At 37.3% G+C, this 19,884-nt stretch overlaps 1 protein-coding gene across 5 annotated transcripts in view; it reads left to right on the forward strand.

Moving 5' to 3' along the window:
* The window catches only part of LOC126356243 (tyrosine-protein phosphatase non-receptor type 4), a 172,249-nt gene extending 163,403 nt beyond the window's left edge, over positions 1–8,846 (forward strand). For 2 of the 5 annotated variants that reach the window (XM_050007069.1, XM_050007070.1), the window contains exons 19-20: positions 230–309; positions 4,689–8,846. In XM_050007069.1, the coding sequence (XP_049863026.1) occupies positions 230–309; positions 4,689–4,728 (120 nt within the window). In that variant the 3' untranslated portion in view covers positions 4,729–8,846. Of the gene's footprint in view, positions 1–229; positions 2,012–4,688 lie in introns of those variants that run through there. The other 3 variants (XM_050007071.1, XM_050007072.1, XM_050007073.1) reach the window with 2 other exon arrangements.
* Positions 8,847–19,884: the final 11,038 nt, after the last annotated feature.

Genomic DNA, 19,884 nt, shown 5'->3' on the forward strand with positions numbered 1-19,884 from the left:
TGTAAATTCTACTTCTATATGAAGATGATTTGTCATGGATGCTGTAGATCACTTTTTATACCAGTGACATTTTACCTGCCAGAAAATAATTGTAAATGTAGAGTGCCCTCCACCACACACCGTTGGGTGGCTTGCGGAGTATAAATGTAGATGTAGATTTTTTTCCTTGCAAGCAAATATCAGTTGCTCAAATGAAACAAGCCTTTTTTTGTTTATCATTTCTTTGCAGGCCCAGTATAGATTTGTTTGTGAGAGTGTTCATCGAGCTTATAGCGAAGGCCTTGTCAAACCTTTAGAAGAATTTCAGAGGTGAGGTGCTTGGAGTAAGATAAATGTTGTACTTATATTCACTGTAGACAGAGTAATCTGAAGTGGTGTGAGATTGTACCATTGAGATATACTATTCGTAATTTGATAAAAATATTTATACTTTGTGTTACGTAACAATTTGCCACTACCTTTAGGGTAGCTGCCTCTAAAGTGTGTGCCACCCTATTGCTTCTGGGTTGATGTGTCTGTCAGTGAAACAGTGTTATAATTCACATGAGAAAAGAGAGGGCTATCTTACTACCAGTTTTGAATCTCTTTCAGTTAGTTACCTGCAGTTAGTAAAACCAGTAGCAGTTTGCTGCTAGCTTTATTCTCGGCTGCAGAGAATGTGAATGTCTTTGGCAGTCAGGCTGAATGCGCCTGGGGATCCGTCCTGGTAGTACAGGTGTGAGGAAACAATTCCCAGCAGCAATTGGGGATATAACCCCCCCCAGCCGTCCAGTTCATAGTCATTACCTGGATATTGGGCAATGACTACCACTTATTTGTGATATAAACTGTGTGATCTGGAATGACCATTATTTGTTTTATATCGCTTTTGTGTTGCCGGCATCAGACTTTAATCTGAAGCTATGTAGCATTACTGCCAAATGTCGATTATATAGAGTACATTAGTTTTGCAATCTGTGTACATCGTTAGCGGTGAATGTGAATTGGTCAGAGAAACACCTGTCCATTTTAAATCTATTAATTGTGTGCATTAAATGTTGTAAATTTGTGAATTGTGTGTGTCATATGACTGTACTTTTAAAGTACATCCTTGTCATGGATGCTGTAGATTACTTTGTATACCAGTGACATTTTACCTGCCAGAAAATAATTGTAAATGTAAATTTTATAACATTGTGTACTGTGTCCAAAAGACGTTGAAAGATATTCGTGAGACAATGTCAGAGTTATAATTCTGCATTCTCACATTTGGTGTTGCTTCTTTACTGCCGCCTAACAGAGGCCTTAGGATCATGTGAAAAATAGTTTTTACTTGATCTTATAGGATTTTGTAATAATTTTGTACATTTTTAACATGCAACTAACTCTTTAAAGAGTAACGATGTGATAATATGAATTTTGTTATTTTGTAAATTTTTATTCACTTTTGTAAAAAAAAAAGTAAATGTCACTGCATGATGCACATGAGAATATGAAGTTGTCAGAAACCAATAAAGAAGTTTTAATTTCCCTTTTACTCATAATCTGCTATACTGAAGCAATGGTTTGATACAGATAAATAGATGCATTATTGCCTCTAAATAATCTTGGCTTTAATATTACATGTAACTTCATTGCTCTGTAGCCAGCAGCAAAGTGTGAAGCAGTTCGGAATGTTTTATCTTTGTTATAGAACTTCAATTTCTCATGTGTGCTCGTCCACCAGCGACACCAACATATCTCACAATACCAGTACAGGAGTGCCTTGCACATGTTGTCCAGACAAAGACATTGTTGAAATGTCTTAAACGCATAGTTTATTCCATAATGAACTGTGTAGTTTGACATTTTCTAGTATTATTAATTGCACTTAGAGTGATGTGTTCATAGAACTACCAGTATTAGTGTAACATACAAAATAAAGTAACATACAGCTGTGAACTTCTTGCGATGTTAACATGTTTTAGAAAGGTGTGAACGATATGGAGATAAAATGTAATTTTTCATAAAATACAATGTGAGTTGAATTGTGTGTACTGTAGAAAAAAATTGCTTATTACAACTTCCATTACTGAAACATTAACGTAGATCTGTAGTTCCTCAGTTAGCTTACTTTTATAATGAATAGTTACTTGCACAACAAATAGTCATCTATTTACAAGCTGAGAAATTTAAAATATTAGCCTGTTTTACAGTTAAAATAATTGAGTTTTATCAGATTGATACTATAAAGAACATTCAGCCCCCTAATGCAGCTGAAATTCAATTTGTAAACAGATATACACTGAATTATGACTTGCTTGCTTTTGTGAACTTTTGATTATTCTGCAGTTTAAATCCTTCCTGCCCTTTATCCTCTCTGCACCTCTTCAACCACTGGTGAATCAGATGTGCAGAATTTGAATTGTTATAAACTTCAGTTGTTGTTATAAACCTTATTGAGGGAAGTGTGTTATCAGGTTGAAGTTCGTGACATTTTTCGTAAAGATTTGGCTCTTGTTTTTCATAAGGAGAACAACACGATGTAAGACACACAAAGTATTACAACAAAAAATAATTCTGGAACTTTCCCAAGCCTCAGATAATGCTTAGTAATGACCTAGAGCAGATGTTATTATGTAGCTTATAAAGAGTAGCTTGCCAACAGGTATGTAAACTAGTGCTGAACTACAAGCATGCTGTTAATTTTTTTAATGAAACAAACTATTTTTCTGTTTGCTGGTAATCGGTACAGAGATGGAAATATCATTTTAATTGGAAACCTACGTTGCTTAACCTTACACAACACTTGAAACAAATGACAAAAAAGTCCTAACTCACTAGTCACTTGTAGAAGTTTGAAATTCTTTATTTCTGTTTGTTACTCATTAGCAAATTTTGACATACTTATATCTTTGCTTGTGTTAAATTTTTTTCCATGCAGTTACATTGTTCATCAGATTTGTTTTTGATTAATGCATGCTCTTCCTGGCATATCCTTCTGTGATTTCATTGTACTTGTTCACCTAATCCATTCCTCTCCATAACTGTGAGCCTGTGATTGTGATTCTTATTGTTTTTGTATGGGGAAAATGATAAGGGAAACTATAAGGTCTTGATTAAAAATGAGTCATTTAACTGCGAGAATGGCTGTAACAATCATTGCACTTAGGGCTACTTCAAAGTCCTTAACTGAAATCAAGTCTGCTAGGTATGATATACATTCTCTTTTATTAAGTATGATTAATTTTGATACAGAGCTTAATAATTCGATGTGTGATTTCTGCACAAGCCAAGAAATATTCATTTTTATGTACTATAATGTATTTATTATAAATGTGGTTCAGCTCACTACTGAATCCAAGGCACTGAAGTTCTATATTATTTTCATTAAATATGCAAATGCACTGGCATACGTAATCAAACAACTCCTCATTTGGCTTCGTAGGCTGATTTGTCTCTTTTTTCCAAACCTTCCTTCCCAAAACAAGTGATAAGAGAAATCTTCACATTACCAGAATTAAACATGTAACTTCATGTGCATACCATTATTTTTGGGAAATTTCTTGTCATAGTAACAAATTTTGTAAAACGATTAATGTGTTACAGTGTCACTATCTATATGCTAAGATGGTATCTGTTCTTTCAGACATGTCCGAAAGAACAGATACCATCGGTGACCATGCAGCTCGCTAGAATGAAATTACAATGAAATGAACACCCTTAGCCGCTTACTGGCTCTGCAGTCAGTACCCCCATTTTCACTGGCTTATTTCTTTTGCAATGCAGAACCACATTTGTTCTAAACTGAGTTACCTCAGGCTATTACACAATGATTTTGTAAAGAAACTGGTTTCACAATGTTTCCAACCATATGCCAAGTTTCTAATTGTACTGCATCCATGTAATGCTGAAGACAATAAAAATGGATTTAAATGTGAGCTTCCTTTACCGTTGCCATAAAAAAAAACTAACTTAATAAAAGTTCTTACTTTATAAAATTTTACATGAAGTTTATCTGAAAATTACAAACTATTTTGTAATAATACATAAAGGGAGATTATCAATTACGTTAATCCACTCTTACATTGTATTAACCACAGTCAGATTTGTACCCTCAATTTAACTATAAAGCAACACTGTTTACTATCTCTAAGATTAAAGCCAACAGTTTCATTCTATAATGCCATAATTTAACTAGCATGTGAAACACACTACATGGTAAAATGCCCAGATAGAATTACAAAAAGTACACAATATTCATGGCTTTTAGGAACTTACGTTGTTTTGTAAGGCACCATTTAGCTGCACTGGCATATGATTTACCCTTTAAGACAGGTGGTGAATCTCTCTCTCTCTCTCTCTCTCTCTCTCTCTCTCTCTCTCTCTCTCTCTCTCTCTCTCTCTCTCTCTCTCCCCCTCCCCCCCCCCCTGTGTGTGTGTGTGTGTGTGTGTGTGTGTGTGTGTGTGTGTGTGTGTGTGTGTCCACACACACGTCATGTTACTCAAATTGAAAACCTTCCAGTCTTATTTGTGAGTGTGTTGTGTGGATTGTTTATGAGAAGCTTTATGATAGCATTATTAAAGCTTGTGATGCAAGAGAGCTAGTGACTTCAAACCAATGCATATAGTGTAGCTTCGTTTTATTATAAATGATTGTCACTGATAACATCTGTGATAATGAGTTTCTTATGAATGTTATATCTGAAATTCTGCCCTTCTGTTCACAGACTGGCAACATACTGTGTCATAAGAAAAGAAGTTTCGTGATTTAAGTAAGGGTTGTGGGGAGCGACAGTACAATGTCTTTTAGCAAGTGGTTACATCTGTCTTGTAGAACAAGGATTGTTTTTTCTGGAAAAACAGTCTGATATTGGAGACTGATATATAAATTATTATCACTGACAGTTTAAAATTTGTGTTATGAAAAAAATTACGTGAAAATTCAGCCTTAATGAATCCAGTACTATTGTATAGCAATCTGGTACACATTCAGACAGGGTTTGGCTCTGAGTCTGGCAGAAGTAGATACTATCTTAGGCATTAAAAAGAAAATCATTTAATATGTTCCCTTGGAGTGAATGATAATTCTACAGCATTGTCAAAACTACTACTTAAGAAACAGTTTATAAAAGAATTGACGTTGTTACAGTTCAGTAGTGGTACTTCAAAGTACCAAATTATGTTCTCTCCCTGGTCACCAAAAAATTTTCCATTCACTGTCGCCAATCAATTGAATATCCTTCCCTCCCCAGTTACCTCATCTGTAACAGTGCATTTTGAGCTTTGTGAGCCATCAGCAGCACTGTGTCCATCACTTCATTAACAGTAGCCTATTTTTGAAATTTATCATGTATAGTGCTTATTTTTGTTCCTATGCTTGCTTGATGCTACTTTAAGCTCTGATAGCATGTTAATCCTAATTGTTTGTGCAAAATTAAAACATACATTAGTTTCCTGTTGGATAACAAAGACGTAACATGGCAAGTGCAGAGATTTAAATTCTTAATTATTGAAGTGTTTTATTCTGTGCAGTTGTTAAAACATTAGCCTGAGGAAACACATTTCTGAATTCGCTCTTGATGTGTATAATACAATGTCAGAATTTTTAAGTATCTAAGGATAAAAGAGTAGTTTTACCAGGTAACAGAAAACTGACTTGTACAAAGGGAATGGAAGCCCGTAGATACACTGATGTTACAAATGTATATCCTTCATCTATCAAAAGGAGGAGAGGAAAGGGTTCAAGAAAGTGGAACGTGATGTAGAAAGAAACTTTGGGTGAATATTTATGGGATTTATTGCATCTGTGGCAGTATAAATTGTTAAGGGCCACTGCTGTGAATGCAGTCACTAAGCAAGCCTTTGCAGATAATTATTGATGACTGTAATGTATTCTATTCATAAATGAATTACAATAACACAAAATTGAAGGTACAGATCTCAGGCCTCTTTAAAGAAATGATTAATTTTTTCCATCTTATAATTTATTACTGCAGTTACAAATTCAAAACCCTTAATTCCACCCATGAAAGCCGGTATGCTACATTTGTTTGGGACAGTATCGCAGGAGCACCCATCAATGACAAAATTTTGTCCTTGGAGAGTGGGTAGGGCAAATTTATCTGTGGACAATATATGTACAGATGGATGTTCTGTCCTACCTTTTGGTAAAAGGTGCAATGATTAATGTAGAACATTATATTCAGAAGTGAGATTAAACACACAGCTGAGTTTTTCAGATTCGAGTTCCATGGTTTTCCTGAATCACTTCAATGAAATACCAGGATTGTTCCTCCAGCTAGGCAGAACTTGTTTCATGCTTGATTTTTGCCTTATTGTATCTTTAATGACCTTGATGTTGATGGGATGTTAACTCTAACCTAATTATCTTTTTATTATTTTCTCTTATGCTGTGATTTCTAGAAGAGAATGAAACAGCCTTATGACAAGAAGATGATTAATTGTTTGTTTGGTACTTTGTGACAGTAGTAGTGCTTTGACTGTGGTTAGCTGAAGTACCTGCCACATTTTCCCTTGTTGCAATACACATTTTTTACACATGAAATCTCTCAGTTGAGTTTGATAAATCTGTGCTTACCTGTCTGAAGATAATGTCATGACAGTGTGCATTTCACTGTGACTGTATTGCACGTCACATTGGAAGAGGGCACAATTTTGAAGCAGCAGCCCAGTGAGCTTGTCCCATTTTGGACACTTACTGTCAAGACTACTGAATGGCAGAAACTGCTCCCTTCCAGCCTATGACATGGCCATCCTTCATTGGCTGCAAAGTTATATTCATTGTTATTGACAACAAGAGCTCCCCCTATTGTCCAGAGTAAGCAAATCTCATCTTCACCATACTTGGTCCTCCACCTCTCTCCTCTATATATTAATTGTGCTGCATGTGTTCAGGATAAATTATTGCTGTGCATGACAGACCATATGCGAGTTGCATTGATGGTTCTGTAGTGCTCTCTATTTTACTGGAACATGGCACAATAATTATACACTGCCCATTACACACAGTGTGATTAGATACACTTGCTGCAGTGCTTTTTATTTTGGTAATTTGTAAATCTTGAATCAGCATTGTGGCTCTTCACTTGTGTTTATGTTGCTTATTTGCATTACCACAAAAAAATGAAGAGGATACAGGCCTTAACTTACAATTAAATCAGAATTAATTTCTAAATATCAGAAATTATGTGGCTGACAATACTCTCCTATAAAAATATTTACATTTTTAGTATGTGGACAATGGCACTTGAATTATGAAAAAGATAAATCATAACTTATCACTTCCAATATTGTCAACTGACTAAGCAAGTTGAGGACTACTGAAAAATGCAAATGGGGCCATATAGAATTTTGTGCTTCTACTTGTTGAAGGGGACCATTTTGGCAAGTCAATCAGGAGTTAGGCTTTGTGTAAACTGGTTGTTTTTACAAGAAATTCCTCACTGTGAAACTTAACTTATGGAGCACAATCAACAGACTATTACTGAGCTACATAATGGAATTCAAATAAATGACTGTAGGACATTTATCTAATTTCACCTATTTGTGAAAATGTACAAAATCTTCTTTATAAGGATATTATCATTTTTAACATTCTCAGCTATAACAGTCAGTTTCCTATTCACAATAAATACAAAAACCTTTTTGTAAATTGTTATTATCCATTTTGTGATGTAAGGAGAGGAAAGATGGAAAATTTTCCTTAAAAAGTTACTGAAATGGGAATTCCTTGATGCAAGTTGTATAAAAATCTGTTTAGTATCTGACACTTCTATGCGTCTTTATATAGCATCCTCTGATGTTTCTTACAGGGTTAGAATTCTTCACCTACCTTGCAAAATGTTTCTTGAGTAACACACAATTGTCATATTGCCTTCAAACTTTGATGTTGAGACTGTGTGGAAAAAGATCTGACTTTAGAAATATAAAATAATGCACCCTCATTTCAAACTGATTTGTTTTTACAGTGAGTGTATTCTCATGCATGAAATTATAAGTATGTTAAGCAAATACAATTAGAAATGCAAATGGTTTCAAAATGTGCTGAAAACATTACACACCATTTTACCCTTCTTGAAATCATGGTTGGATGCCTGAATTTGGAAAACACCTGTATCAAGTAATTTTGTACTAATTAATACTTAACAAAATTTTGATATTCTTTCTGAGAGGAAGACAAGAAGGGTTTAATTACCTTTGCTATTATTGCTAAAGTACTGGTCTCTTATACTGAAAAAGAAATTTGTATGCATTTTCATTTGTAATGAAACTGATAAGTTCTTTACGTCTGTAGACCAGTGTTGCTGCATGTGGAAGTGGTTGCAATAATGGTAGTGACAATGAAGTAATTTTCAGTGAATACAGATCTACTTTGGCACTTGTTTTCATATTTTTGAGTGAAATAATTTCAGTAACAATTGTGCAACACTTTTGTAAATGTAAATTTTCTGTCCTATAAGTCAATGCAATGGAAGACTGCAGCATATTACACATCCTTTTACAAAAATTTTAGTATGAGTTTACAAGAAGAATAATAAAAGAAAATTGTATTTTAGTGTATATTTAACCGTTATACAAATTATTCGATACCATTTTAATATGTCAAAAACATTGATGTGCAGATAATAGCAAAAAATCTTGGTGCAATGTTCGTATTATTATTCTTGTAGGTGTATGAAAACAAAGTTTTTGTTGATTTAATAAAATGAGAAGAAAGAACAAACATTTTTATAATTTAAATGTGATAGTGGCAAATCCTGGATTTAGTGTAATCAATAGTATTGCAAAAAAAAAAAAAAAAAAAAAAAAAAAAAAAAAAAAAAAACAGCCATTCACTCTGCAGGTTGGTATGGTTATGAATTCTTACTCCGAAAATGTAAATGAAACACAGTATGTTACAAAAGATTTTGTCGTGTATTTTGAAAGGTACATTTCATTTGATATATCTAATAAAAAGCATAAATCATTACTCGCCTAAAATACAGGCATACCAAAATGATAAACTGTTGCACAGCTTGGTGGCTGTACAGTATAGTATTAGATACAACCTAACCAATGAAATATTTTCATAAATTAATAGATTTGAAGGGTACGTGGAATAATGATAAAGGTCCATCAAAACTTGAAATTTGGTTAATACCACCATTTATAGAGGAATGTAAGTACTACAATGTGTTTGTTTTTTGTAAAAATGATGTAGATGCCTGAAAGTCTGTGCTGAAGTGTTGATGCACTTGTGAAAAATGATCAAGGTCCACTTGGTGCTAAAGTAGGATTAAGGCCAATTTTTCTTGTTCTCCTTTTGTGGTTCATCTTATGTTGTTTGCTTCATGTTACTGGCTTTCTGACAATACTTACCAGTCCCACTCGCATTGTTAATTAAGTTTTAATTATTACATTGTTTAATAATAAAGCAAAGATGTATAACAAATTGTGACACATTGTATGTCCAAAGTAGACTGGAAAAGCAGTTTCACTTGGTAAGTTGAGCATCATTATAGAGATTGTGCATAAAGTTACTTCTTAGGTGAAATAAAGGCAGCAGCAATGTTGCAGAATGAAGATGAAAGTTCTAGTTCTTTTCCTTGTACAACTACGAGGAAGTGTTGGGGGCATATTTCTGATTCTTCAAAAAGATCATGGACCATGAGTCACGTTATATGTGAAGATTGTCAAATGCTACTGATTGAGATGTTTTCAGAATATTCCGTTTGTAGAAAGGAATAGATTAATAAAGGAGTTGATACACCAAACTGTAGCCTGATAAGAGACTTACTGATGGGATGCCTCCCCTGACATGGGGTTCTGGATGACTCTTTTGAACTATCATTTCTTAAGGTTCACCAGTCATCCTCCTTCACCGTTCTTCCTTCCACTTCAATCCTTCTGTCAGAAGAAGGAGCCATTAGCTCCAAATTTTTCCAGATTTCAGTTCCTTTATGTGTTTTTTCTCCTGCTGCCATTTGGTGAGCATAAGTTTTTTATGTTCCAATTATGTTATATTTTCAAAAGTTGATTGTTTTTGTTGATATACTAGACAATTAAAAGTATGTTAACACACACATGAAGTTGCCTACATACATATAAGTTTATTATGATTTAAATGAGTTCGACAGAAATCTTTTTCCTTTATCCAGATTGTAAATACTAAATCAGCTTGTGTTTTAGGTGTAATTTAACTCAGGTATGATATGTGTTCTGGATCCCATACTGTATGATGGATATGAATTGATAAGATTCATTAGTTTGTTGACACGCTGAAGTTCTCTTTTCACATCACTTAAATTATACTTCACATTGAGTTAAAAAATCACTGCTAGTTATTACCATACTTGTCAGATGCTGAACAAGAATGCCGGATGTGCTAGGGAGACTGGCAGACAAACAAGTGAACATAGTGAAGCAAAAACTTATCTTTAAGGAGAATGTAATGTCATAACTGCAGTTGCCCTGAGATAACCATGCACTAAGTTTTTGGCAAAGAAGGTTTGTAAGTGTCATCATAATACCTGTTAATGGAACGTCAGTAGTGTGTCAACATCGTGTGGTTTACTGTGATAAGTTTCGTTTGTGATGTATTAGAGTTGTTCGTTGTTACTGTGAGAATGGAAGGAAAGCCCAAAGTAATGTACCAATTCATAACCCTCAACTTAGTAGCGACAAGGAGCCGTTCATCCTTCTCCAGCTGATGTATTATCAACAGTGTCAGTTGCACACCAATGTGCACTGTGAAGAGTTCTGGGGTGCTATCCAGAACACTGGTGCACAGTCTGGTGACCAGACACTATACCACCCACTACCAATTAAATTTTGGTGATAAAACCTCTTCAGGACTCTCTAATTGGGTACTAGAGTGTGTATACACTAGCAAGCATCAATGAGTGAGGTTACTGAAGTGGGTTATCAGGATTTTAATTAAATTCAGAAGTCTCAGTGGTGAGTACTGCTATTAAAGGGTAGCCAGACCCATGGATGACTTCTGTTTAAAAAAATCGACAGTCATAAGACAATGTCCAGTGTGGGGCATAACAGTATGTGATTACATCCAAGCCTATCTTTGTGTTCCACAACCCGTGGTGTAATGTGCAGTGAATTGTACACAGAATACCAGAATAATTAATCCCAATTTCCTTTTCATTTGTGAGTGGCATGAAGAAAGTTTGTCAATGTTCCTCAGCATAAGCCTGGTTAATTTTACTGTAGCTTGAAATGTTTTTAACTTCCGTGAAACAACAGTGTATTTAGATTATGATTGCTGTTACTGTGAACTGCTGCTTTTTGATTCTACATTCAGATACTGTATTTTATTTTTAAGGTGAACTTTTCTTTTCAGATGCAACTTCTCCTGTGCTGGAGCCTGAAAACTTGTTATATAACAATTTAAACTTTCTACCAGTAATACAAAGTCCTTTTTCTGAATATGATTATAATGGTCCTTCAATTACAATAAGTTAAAACATTGTGTACATTTGTTGACGTTTATCAGTTTGCTGTGGAATTGAATCTGTATGTCAAGGAAAAATTACAGCATTGAACTATCTAAAAGCTAAGCTACATCTCCCCTTCTGTGACACTCCTTTCTTTGGCACAGTATGCACTGTTCCGTTGCTTGCCTCTCTTCTCTGAGCTGGAATGTTGTAGCATGAAATAATTGCTCAACCAACAGGTTCTGGAACATGTAGCAAAACTGCCATTGGTGTTCCACCTTCGAGACGTTGTGTGTCCAGCCAGGCCAATGCACATGGACAAAATCGTACAACCCACCAACAGTTCACCACCTTTTAATATTATAAACGAGGATTGCCTGAACTTTCTGTGAAAGCTACTGGCGTGTATGTTATGTCTCTAGCAATCCTGTGATAACAGGCGTAAGTAAACTGGCGATAGAACGGTTTCTGCGGCGTAAACTACAGAATGCATAAGGGAGTGGAACAGAAAGGAAAAAAGAACAGGGATGTTAGAAATGAAGGCAATGAGGCCAAAGACAGATTCATGACCCAAACCCCACCTCAAGGATATCTTCAGGGATGTACTCCGCTGAGTGGCCAGATGATGAATGTATGCCAGCCCCGTAGAATGGGTCCCAGAAAACTGATTCTAATATTCTACTGCTGACAGCCTATGGAGGTAGTAGCAGCACAAATAGTAACCTCCGCCCACTCAACTGACTAGCGTATCTTGGGCACTCCTACCTTGTAGTATGGTAGCCCATGACCAAAATGATTTCGACTTACAGCAATACGACAAAAACCATACCAAATCAATAAATTCGGTCGCCCTAAAGCAAAAAATACCACTTACAGAAATTTTTCGCGTTGCATCTGATCCAACTGCATTTTCAAAAATGTAAACAAATCTTACAGAACTATGTCATAGCAATATGTGTAATATTTGGAATGTAGTTTAATGAGAAATTTAAGATTCTTAAAACACATTTTAGATACCTGCAGCACCCAGTGGGGAACCATTTGGAAATAATACCCTACTGGCCATTAAAATTGCTACACCACGTAGATGACGTGCTACAGACGCGTAATTTAACTGACAGGAAGAAGTTGCTGTGATATGCAAATGATTAGCTTTTCAGAGCATTCACATGAGGTTTGCGCCAGTGGCGACACCTAAGATGTGCTGACATGAGAAAAGTTTCCAACCGATTTCTTATACACAAACAGCAGTTGACCAGCGTTACCTGGTGAAACGTTGTTGTGATGCCTCGTGTAAGGAGGAGAAATGCGTACCATCACATTTATGGCGTTTATAAAGGTCAGATTGTAGCCTATTGTGATTGCAGTTTATCGTATCACGACATTGCTGCTCGCCTTGGTTGAGATCCAATGATTGTTAGTAGAATATGGAATCGGTGTGTACAGGAGGGTAATATGGAATGCCGTGCTGGATCCCAATGGCCACGTATCACTAGCAGTCGAGATGACAGGCATCTTATCTGCATGGCTGTAAAGGATTGTGCAGCCATGTCTCGATCCCTGAGTCAACAGATGAGGACGTTTGCAAGACAACCACCATCTGCACGAACAGTTCGACGACGTTTGCAGCAGCATGGACTATCAGCTCGGAGATCATGGCTGCGGTTACCCTTGATACTGCATCACAGACAGGAGTGCCTGCGATGGTGTACTCAATGACAACCCTGGGTGCACAAATGGTGAAACGTCATTTTTCGGGATGAATCCAGGTTCTGTTTACAGCATCATGATGGTCGCATTCGTGTTTGACGACATTGCGGTGAACGCACATTGGAAGTGTGTATTCGTCATCACCATACTGGTGTATCACCCGGCGCGATGGTATGGGGTGCCATTGGTTACATGTCTCACTCACCTCTTGCTTGCATTGACGGCACTTGGAACAGTGGACGTTACATTTCAGATGTGTTACGACCCCTGGCTCTACTCTTCATTCAATCCCTGCGAAACCCTACATTTCAGCAGGATAATGCACGACGGCATGTTGCAGGTCCTGTACGAGCCTTTCTGGATACAGAAAATGTTCGACTGCAGCCCTGGCCAGCACATTCTCCAGATCTCTCACCAATTGGAAAAGTCTGGTCAATGGTGGCCGTGCAACTGGCTCGTTATAATACACTAGTCACTACTCTTGATGAACTGTGGTATCGTGTTGAAGCTGCATGGGCAACTGTACCTGTACACACCATCCAAACTCTGTTTGACTCAAGGCCGTTATTACGGCCAGAGGTTGTTGTTCTGGGTACTTACTTCTCAGGATCTGTGCACCCAAATTGCGCGAATATGTAATCACATGTCAGTTCTAGTATAATATATTTGTCCAATGAATACACATTTATCATATACATTTCTTCTTTGTGTAGCAATTTTAATGGCCAGTAGTGTAAATAAATAATGTCCAGGTGCGAGTAGGTCTCCTCTTTGAGTGTTATGTGCAAACTTAACCCTTGAGCAGCAGCGCTGGTGCAAATATGCTACCTGTTCATTAATCCTTTTGCGGGCACTTTTTTTTTTTGTAGCAACTCAGCAAATATAATTTTTTTGCCATCCTATTAGAAATGTGATCAACTGGTTATTAATTTTTTTCATAATTGTATTTTTGTTATTAGAGACCAAAAACCATGGTGGTACGTATCAGAGCAGCACTTTTTTGAGGTATTAAACTGGTGATAAATGAATTTTCCACTTCCCTATGTGTGCTGTTATGTGTTGCCATTACACACAAAAAACAATGAATGATGTTTTCTGTTTTTATTTAGTGTTTTATTTTTAAAAAAGTTTGATGTCGACATTAAAGTTTACTTACTACAGTGTGAAAACAATTCTTGAAACTTTATCATGGAATAAAGGTATGAGCTGATGCAGCTCACAGTGGTGTATATTGCAGAAGCGAAGCAGTGTGTTCCAACAACAACAGTGATCCCACGACACACAAACTCATCACTAGCAGTTTTCATACACTTGGTGCAGTGTACTACCACAAGATGTCAGGCATATACCAAAGTGAAAAATGTATTCGCAAAGGCTTTGGGATACCCCCAAGTCAGTGGTAAGTATACTTACCAAGAACCACAAATGACGGATTAATTTTGTGGTAAGTACACTTTCCAAACCCTTCCAGAAACTACATTGGTGGTAACCATACTTCCCAGTAATCATTAAAACACCCTTGTTTGGTGGGATATATATTTCCCACAATCTTAAAAGCTATGTTACGCAACAAATAAACGACAGCTGATGCAGCGGATCACCACTAGATGTCGGGAGCGTACAGAAGTAACACTAATTCCTTAAAAAACTCTGTAAAGAAATACGTTTTGTGGGCAATATATTCCCCATGGCCCACGAAAGGGTTAAGTGTTCATTGTTGTGACAATAAGACAATAATGGAAATGCCGTAGTCTGAGTTTAGCTGGTGCTCTGTTGCGCTTCAACAATTATGCCTGTGAAGTTTCTGCCTTTTTAGCGCATAGCTGTCTATACAGGGTGTACATAAAGTTCGGGAACACTTTCAGTTATTTATTGCACAAGAACCTAACATTGTACAGATATCTTACATGTGTAATTTTGAAGAGAAACTTAGTTTTTCATGTATACAGCCACTGCATAGTTTGGTAATTTGCCGATAGTCAGGGCTAGACTCAAAGATGGCGAGTCCAGGTGCGGAGCGAGGTTTCTCTGTGTTGGAGTTCGACAAAAACAAGTGTGCTACAGCTGTTCAGCGGATGTTTAGAACAAAGTACGGAAAGAAGCCACCACCAAGGAAGGCCATTTACCACTGGCACAATAAATTTGTTTCGACGGGTTGCTTGTGCCCCGCAAAGGAAGCAGATTGCCCACTGTAAGTGAAGTGAATGTGGAGTGCGTATGAGAGATATTCGTAAGAAGACCCAAGAAATCAGTGTGTAGTGCATCCCATGAATGCAAAATGGCTCCAATGACAGTGTGGGCAGTCCTGCAACAGGAGCTGTCCATGAAACCATTCAAATTGCAGCTAGTGCAGAAGCTCAATGCTGCCGCATCGATGGATCTGCTGTGCTACAGAAGTGGACAGCTATTTTGTGAAATGGTCTCCACGGTCACCAGATCTCACTCCGTGTGACTTTTTTCTGTGGGGACACATTAAAGATCTCATGTATGTACCGTGTCTACCACGTGATCTAGCAGAGCTCTGGGAGAGAATAAGGGAAGCGATTGCCACAATCGACGATACCATGCAGAGACAGGTATGGCAAGAATTCGATTACTGTATTGACGTCTGCCGGATTACACATGGTTTGCATATTGAATGTTTGTTTAAAAAAAAAAAAAAAAAAAAAAAAGCTTTCAGAGTTTCTCTTCAAAATGCTATATGTACGACTTCTGTGTACTTGTCCAACAAATTATTGAGAGTGTTCCCAGACTTTATGTACACACTGTGTAAATAACCTTTTATTAGAAAGTGCATCACTGGTGCTGGTTGCACCACGCTACATGTTACGTAAGTAGATTCAAATTTATTATGTCTAGTTTTCCTTGAAAATCGATTTTGTGGCTCTTTTTAGTAATTATTTATTGTACATAATGTAATTATGTATTAAGATGCTCCAAAAATTAACTTTATTTCATAAAGACAACCCTTATACAGTACGAAAATGAAATCACGGTAGGACTCTTTGAAGTAAAACTCCATGCAAGCAGCAGTCCAAAAAATCTTCCCAGGTCCAAAGGATGTGAGGTCAGACCCACAAGCTCTCTCAAGCATAATTGATGTACATGCACTAAATTATATACAACACAGAAGAAAGCCGACACTAGTTATTCAAGAGACAGGAACGATAGCGAAATGACGACAGAGGAAATGTCTTTCCTCTATTAGACAGAACTGTGGACGCCAGATGGGACAGGAACAAATTTTACGGCCATGTATGAGCTACGAAAGATAATTTTGTGATCCTTAAGGATTGAGGATAAGACCACAAGAGCTACTTGCAAGAAAACAGATGAGCTAGCACCTGTAAGAAAAATCCTTAATTTATTTACTCAAATTTATCAAAGTTACTAAAATCCTATCGAATATGCAACAATCGATGAAAAGCTAGAACCATTTCCAGGCAGATGCAACGTTGTGTCTTACATTCCAAATAAAGCTGCCAAGTAAGGCATGTAAATTGACGCTCATTTGATGCTAAAACTTTACTTCCAATTTAGAAGTTCACTGCGGGGATACAATCAGATGGTCCTTTCTGCCTATCAAATAAGCCCACTGATGATGTAAACAGATTTGTGGAACCAGTTTGAGGGCCAAACAGAAATTTGACAATTGATAATTGCTACACCCATTGCTCATTAGCATTAACTTTCCTATAGGAAAACATCCCAACTGTTGGTACACTGCATAAGAGTAAAAGTAAAGTGGCTAAGCGATTTCTACCACGAAATGACAGTGCAATTGCTGGTAAGCAATAACTCTCGTCTTGTATTTTCCTTAAAACGATTCTGTTTCGTTACTTCCAACAGTGCATGATGATGGAGCAGTGGATCAACAGACAGGGAAACTTGCGATAATTGTAGAGTATATGACAGAAGGAGTAGTACACATGGCTGACCACTTAATGTGGCACATACAGCATTCCCGAGTGACAAGATGGCTATTGGCTTTGTTTTATGCATTACTCAACATAACAGCAATAAATGCCTTCATAATGTACGTCAGTCAGCAAAATGAACCAGCCAGTAGATGAATATTTTTGAATAATTTGTCTCTTTAGAATGGTGAAAACATACCTATTTATTCGATCAAAAACTGTGTCACTGCCACTAGATGTGAAGGCACTTTTGAGGAGGTACAAGCCACAAAACGAAGAACTACAAGAAACTTTATCATCAAGGAAGAGGAAGACGTGCTATTTGTGGAAGAGATAAGAACAAATTTCCACCTGTAAAATTTAGTATATGACGTTGTTTTGTGGTCGCACATCACTCTTAACACCACAACTGTATGTGAAAATTGTAAGCATGGCTCCGAATAACGTGATTCTAAATAAAGTCACTGTACGTGACAACATACACTCAGGTGACAAGTAATGGGATGATGATATGCACATATACGTGGTTTGGCCGCATGACGAAAATTAACAGATCTTGAATGCAGAATGTTAGATGGAGCTAGAAGCATCGAGCATGCCATTTCGGAAAGAGTCAGAGAATCCAATATTCCGAGATCCACAGTGTCAAGACTGTGCCTAGAATACCAAAATTCAGGCATTACCTCTCAGCATGTACAATACAGTGGCTGACGACCAAGAGCAACAGCGTTTGCATAGCGTTTTCAGTGCTAACAGGCAAGCAACGCTACGTGAAATAATCTCAGCAATCAATGTGGGGCATGCGACGAATGTATCCGTTAGGACAGTGTGGCGAAATTTGGCACTAATGGGCTATTGCAGCTGACAACTGACACGAGTGCCTTTGCTAACAGCGCGATATTGTCTGCAGCGCCCTGGGCTGACTATATTGGTTGGATCCTAGACCAATGGAAAACCCTGGCCTGATCAGATGATTCCCAATTTCAGTTGTCAACAGCTGATGGCAGGGTTCGAGAGTGCTGCAGTCCTCATATTAACAAAGCTCACCTAGGTTTTTTTACACCGCCAAGGGGCTATAGACCTTTGTAGGTGGCATAAATTTCAGCTTGATACGTATACCCGTTTCTGAGAAAAAGGTTCTTAACAAACCGATGAACAGACAGACAGTCACATTACAAACGACAGAAAAATATTTTTTCGTGTGATGTAATTACAAATTAACACTTTTTTCTTTGCTTGTTCTTTGAACCTTTGCTTCGTGCAAGCTGTGTGATTCTGAGTCGACAAGAAGTATCCTGTACGTTTTGATAAGTGAGTCTGGGAGTGTCAATTTATGTGACAAATGGCAGTAGTTTTGGTTGCCTTGACTTCGAGGCTTCAATATTTTTTACGCCGCCAGGGGACCATAGGCCTTCATGTTGTTGTTGTGATCTTCAGTCCTGAGACTGGCTTGATGCAGCTCTCCATGCTACTCTATCCTGTGCAAGTTTCTTCATCTCCCAGAATCCACTGCAACCGACATCCTTCTGAATCTGCTTAGTGTAGTCATCTCCTGGTCTCCCTCTACGATTTTTACCCTCTACGCTGCCCTCCAATACTAAATTGGTGATCCCTTGATGCCTCAGAACATGTCCTACCAACCGCTCCCTTCTTCTGGTCAAGCTGTGCCACAAACTTCTCTTCTCCCCAATCCTATTCAATACTTCCTCATTAGTTATGTGATCTACCCATCTAATCTTCAGCATTCTTCTGTAGCACCACATTTCGAAAGCTTCTATTCTCTTCTTGTCCAAACTATTTATCGTCCATGTTTCACTTCCATACATGGCTACACTCCATACAAATACTTTTAGAAATGACTTCCTGACACTTAAATCTATACTCGATGTTAAAAAATTTCTCTTCTTCAGAAACGCTTTCCTTGCCATTGCCAGTCTACATTTTATATCCTCTCTACTTCGACCATCATCAGTTATTTTGCTCCCCAAATAGCAAAACTCGTTTACTACTTTAAGTCTCTCATTTCCAAATCTAATTCCCTCAGCATCACCCGACTTAATTCGACTACATTCCATTATTCTCGTTTTGCTTTTGTTGATGTTCATCTTATATCCTCCTTTCAAGAGACTATCCATTCCGTTCAACTGCTCTTCCAAGTCCTTTGCTGTCTCTGACAGAATTACGATGTCATCAGCGAACCGCAAAGTTTTTATTTCTTCTCCATGGATTTTAATACCTACTCCAAATTTTTCTTTTGTTTCCTTTACTGCTTGCTCAATATACAGATTGAATAACATTGGGGATAGACTACAACCCTGTCTCACTCCCTTCCGAACCACTGCTTCCCTTTCATACCCCTCGACTCTTATGACTGCCATCTGGTTTCTGTACAAATTGTAAATAGCCTTTCGCTCCCTGTACTTTACCCCTGCCACCTTCAGAATTTGAAAGAGTATTCCAGTCAACATTGTCAAAAGCTTTCTCCAAGTCTACAAATGCTAGAAACATAGGTTTGCCTTTTCTTAATCTTTCTTCTAAAATAAGTCGTAGGGTCAGTATTGCCTCACGTGTTCCAACATTTCTACGGAATCCAAACTGATCTTCCCCGAGGTCGGCTTCTACTAGTTTTTCCATTCGTCTGTAAAGAATTCGCTTTAGTATTTTGCAGCTGTGACTTATTAAACTGATAGTTCGGTAATTCTCACATCTGTCAACACCTGCTTTCTTTGGGATTGGATTTATTATATTCTTCTTGAAGTCTGATGGTATTTCGCCTGTCTCATACATCTTGCTCACCAGATGGTAGAGTTTTGTCAGGACTGGCTCTCCCAAGGCGGTCAATAGTTCCA

The sequence above is a fragment of the Schistocerca gregaria genome, chromosome 3 (genome assembly GCF_023897955.1).
Source record: "Schistocerca gregaria isolate iqSchGreg1 chromosome 3, iqSchGreg1.2, whole genome shotgun sequence".
NCBI classification, from domain to species: domain Eukaryota; kingdom Metazoa; phylum Arthropoda; class Insecta; order Orthoptera; family Acrididae; genus Schistocerca; species Schistocerca gregaria.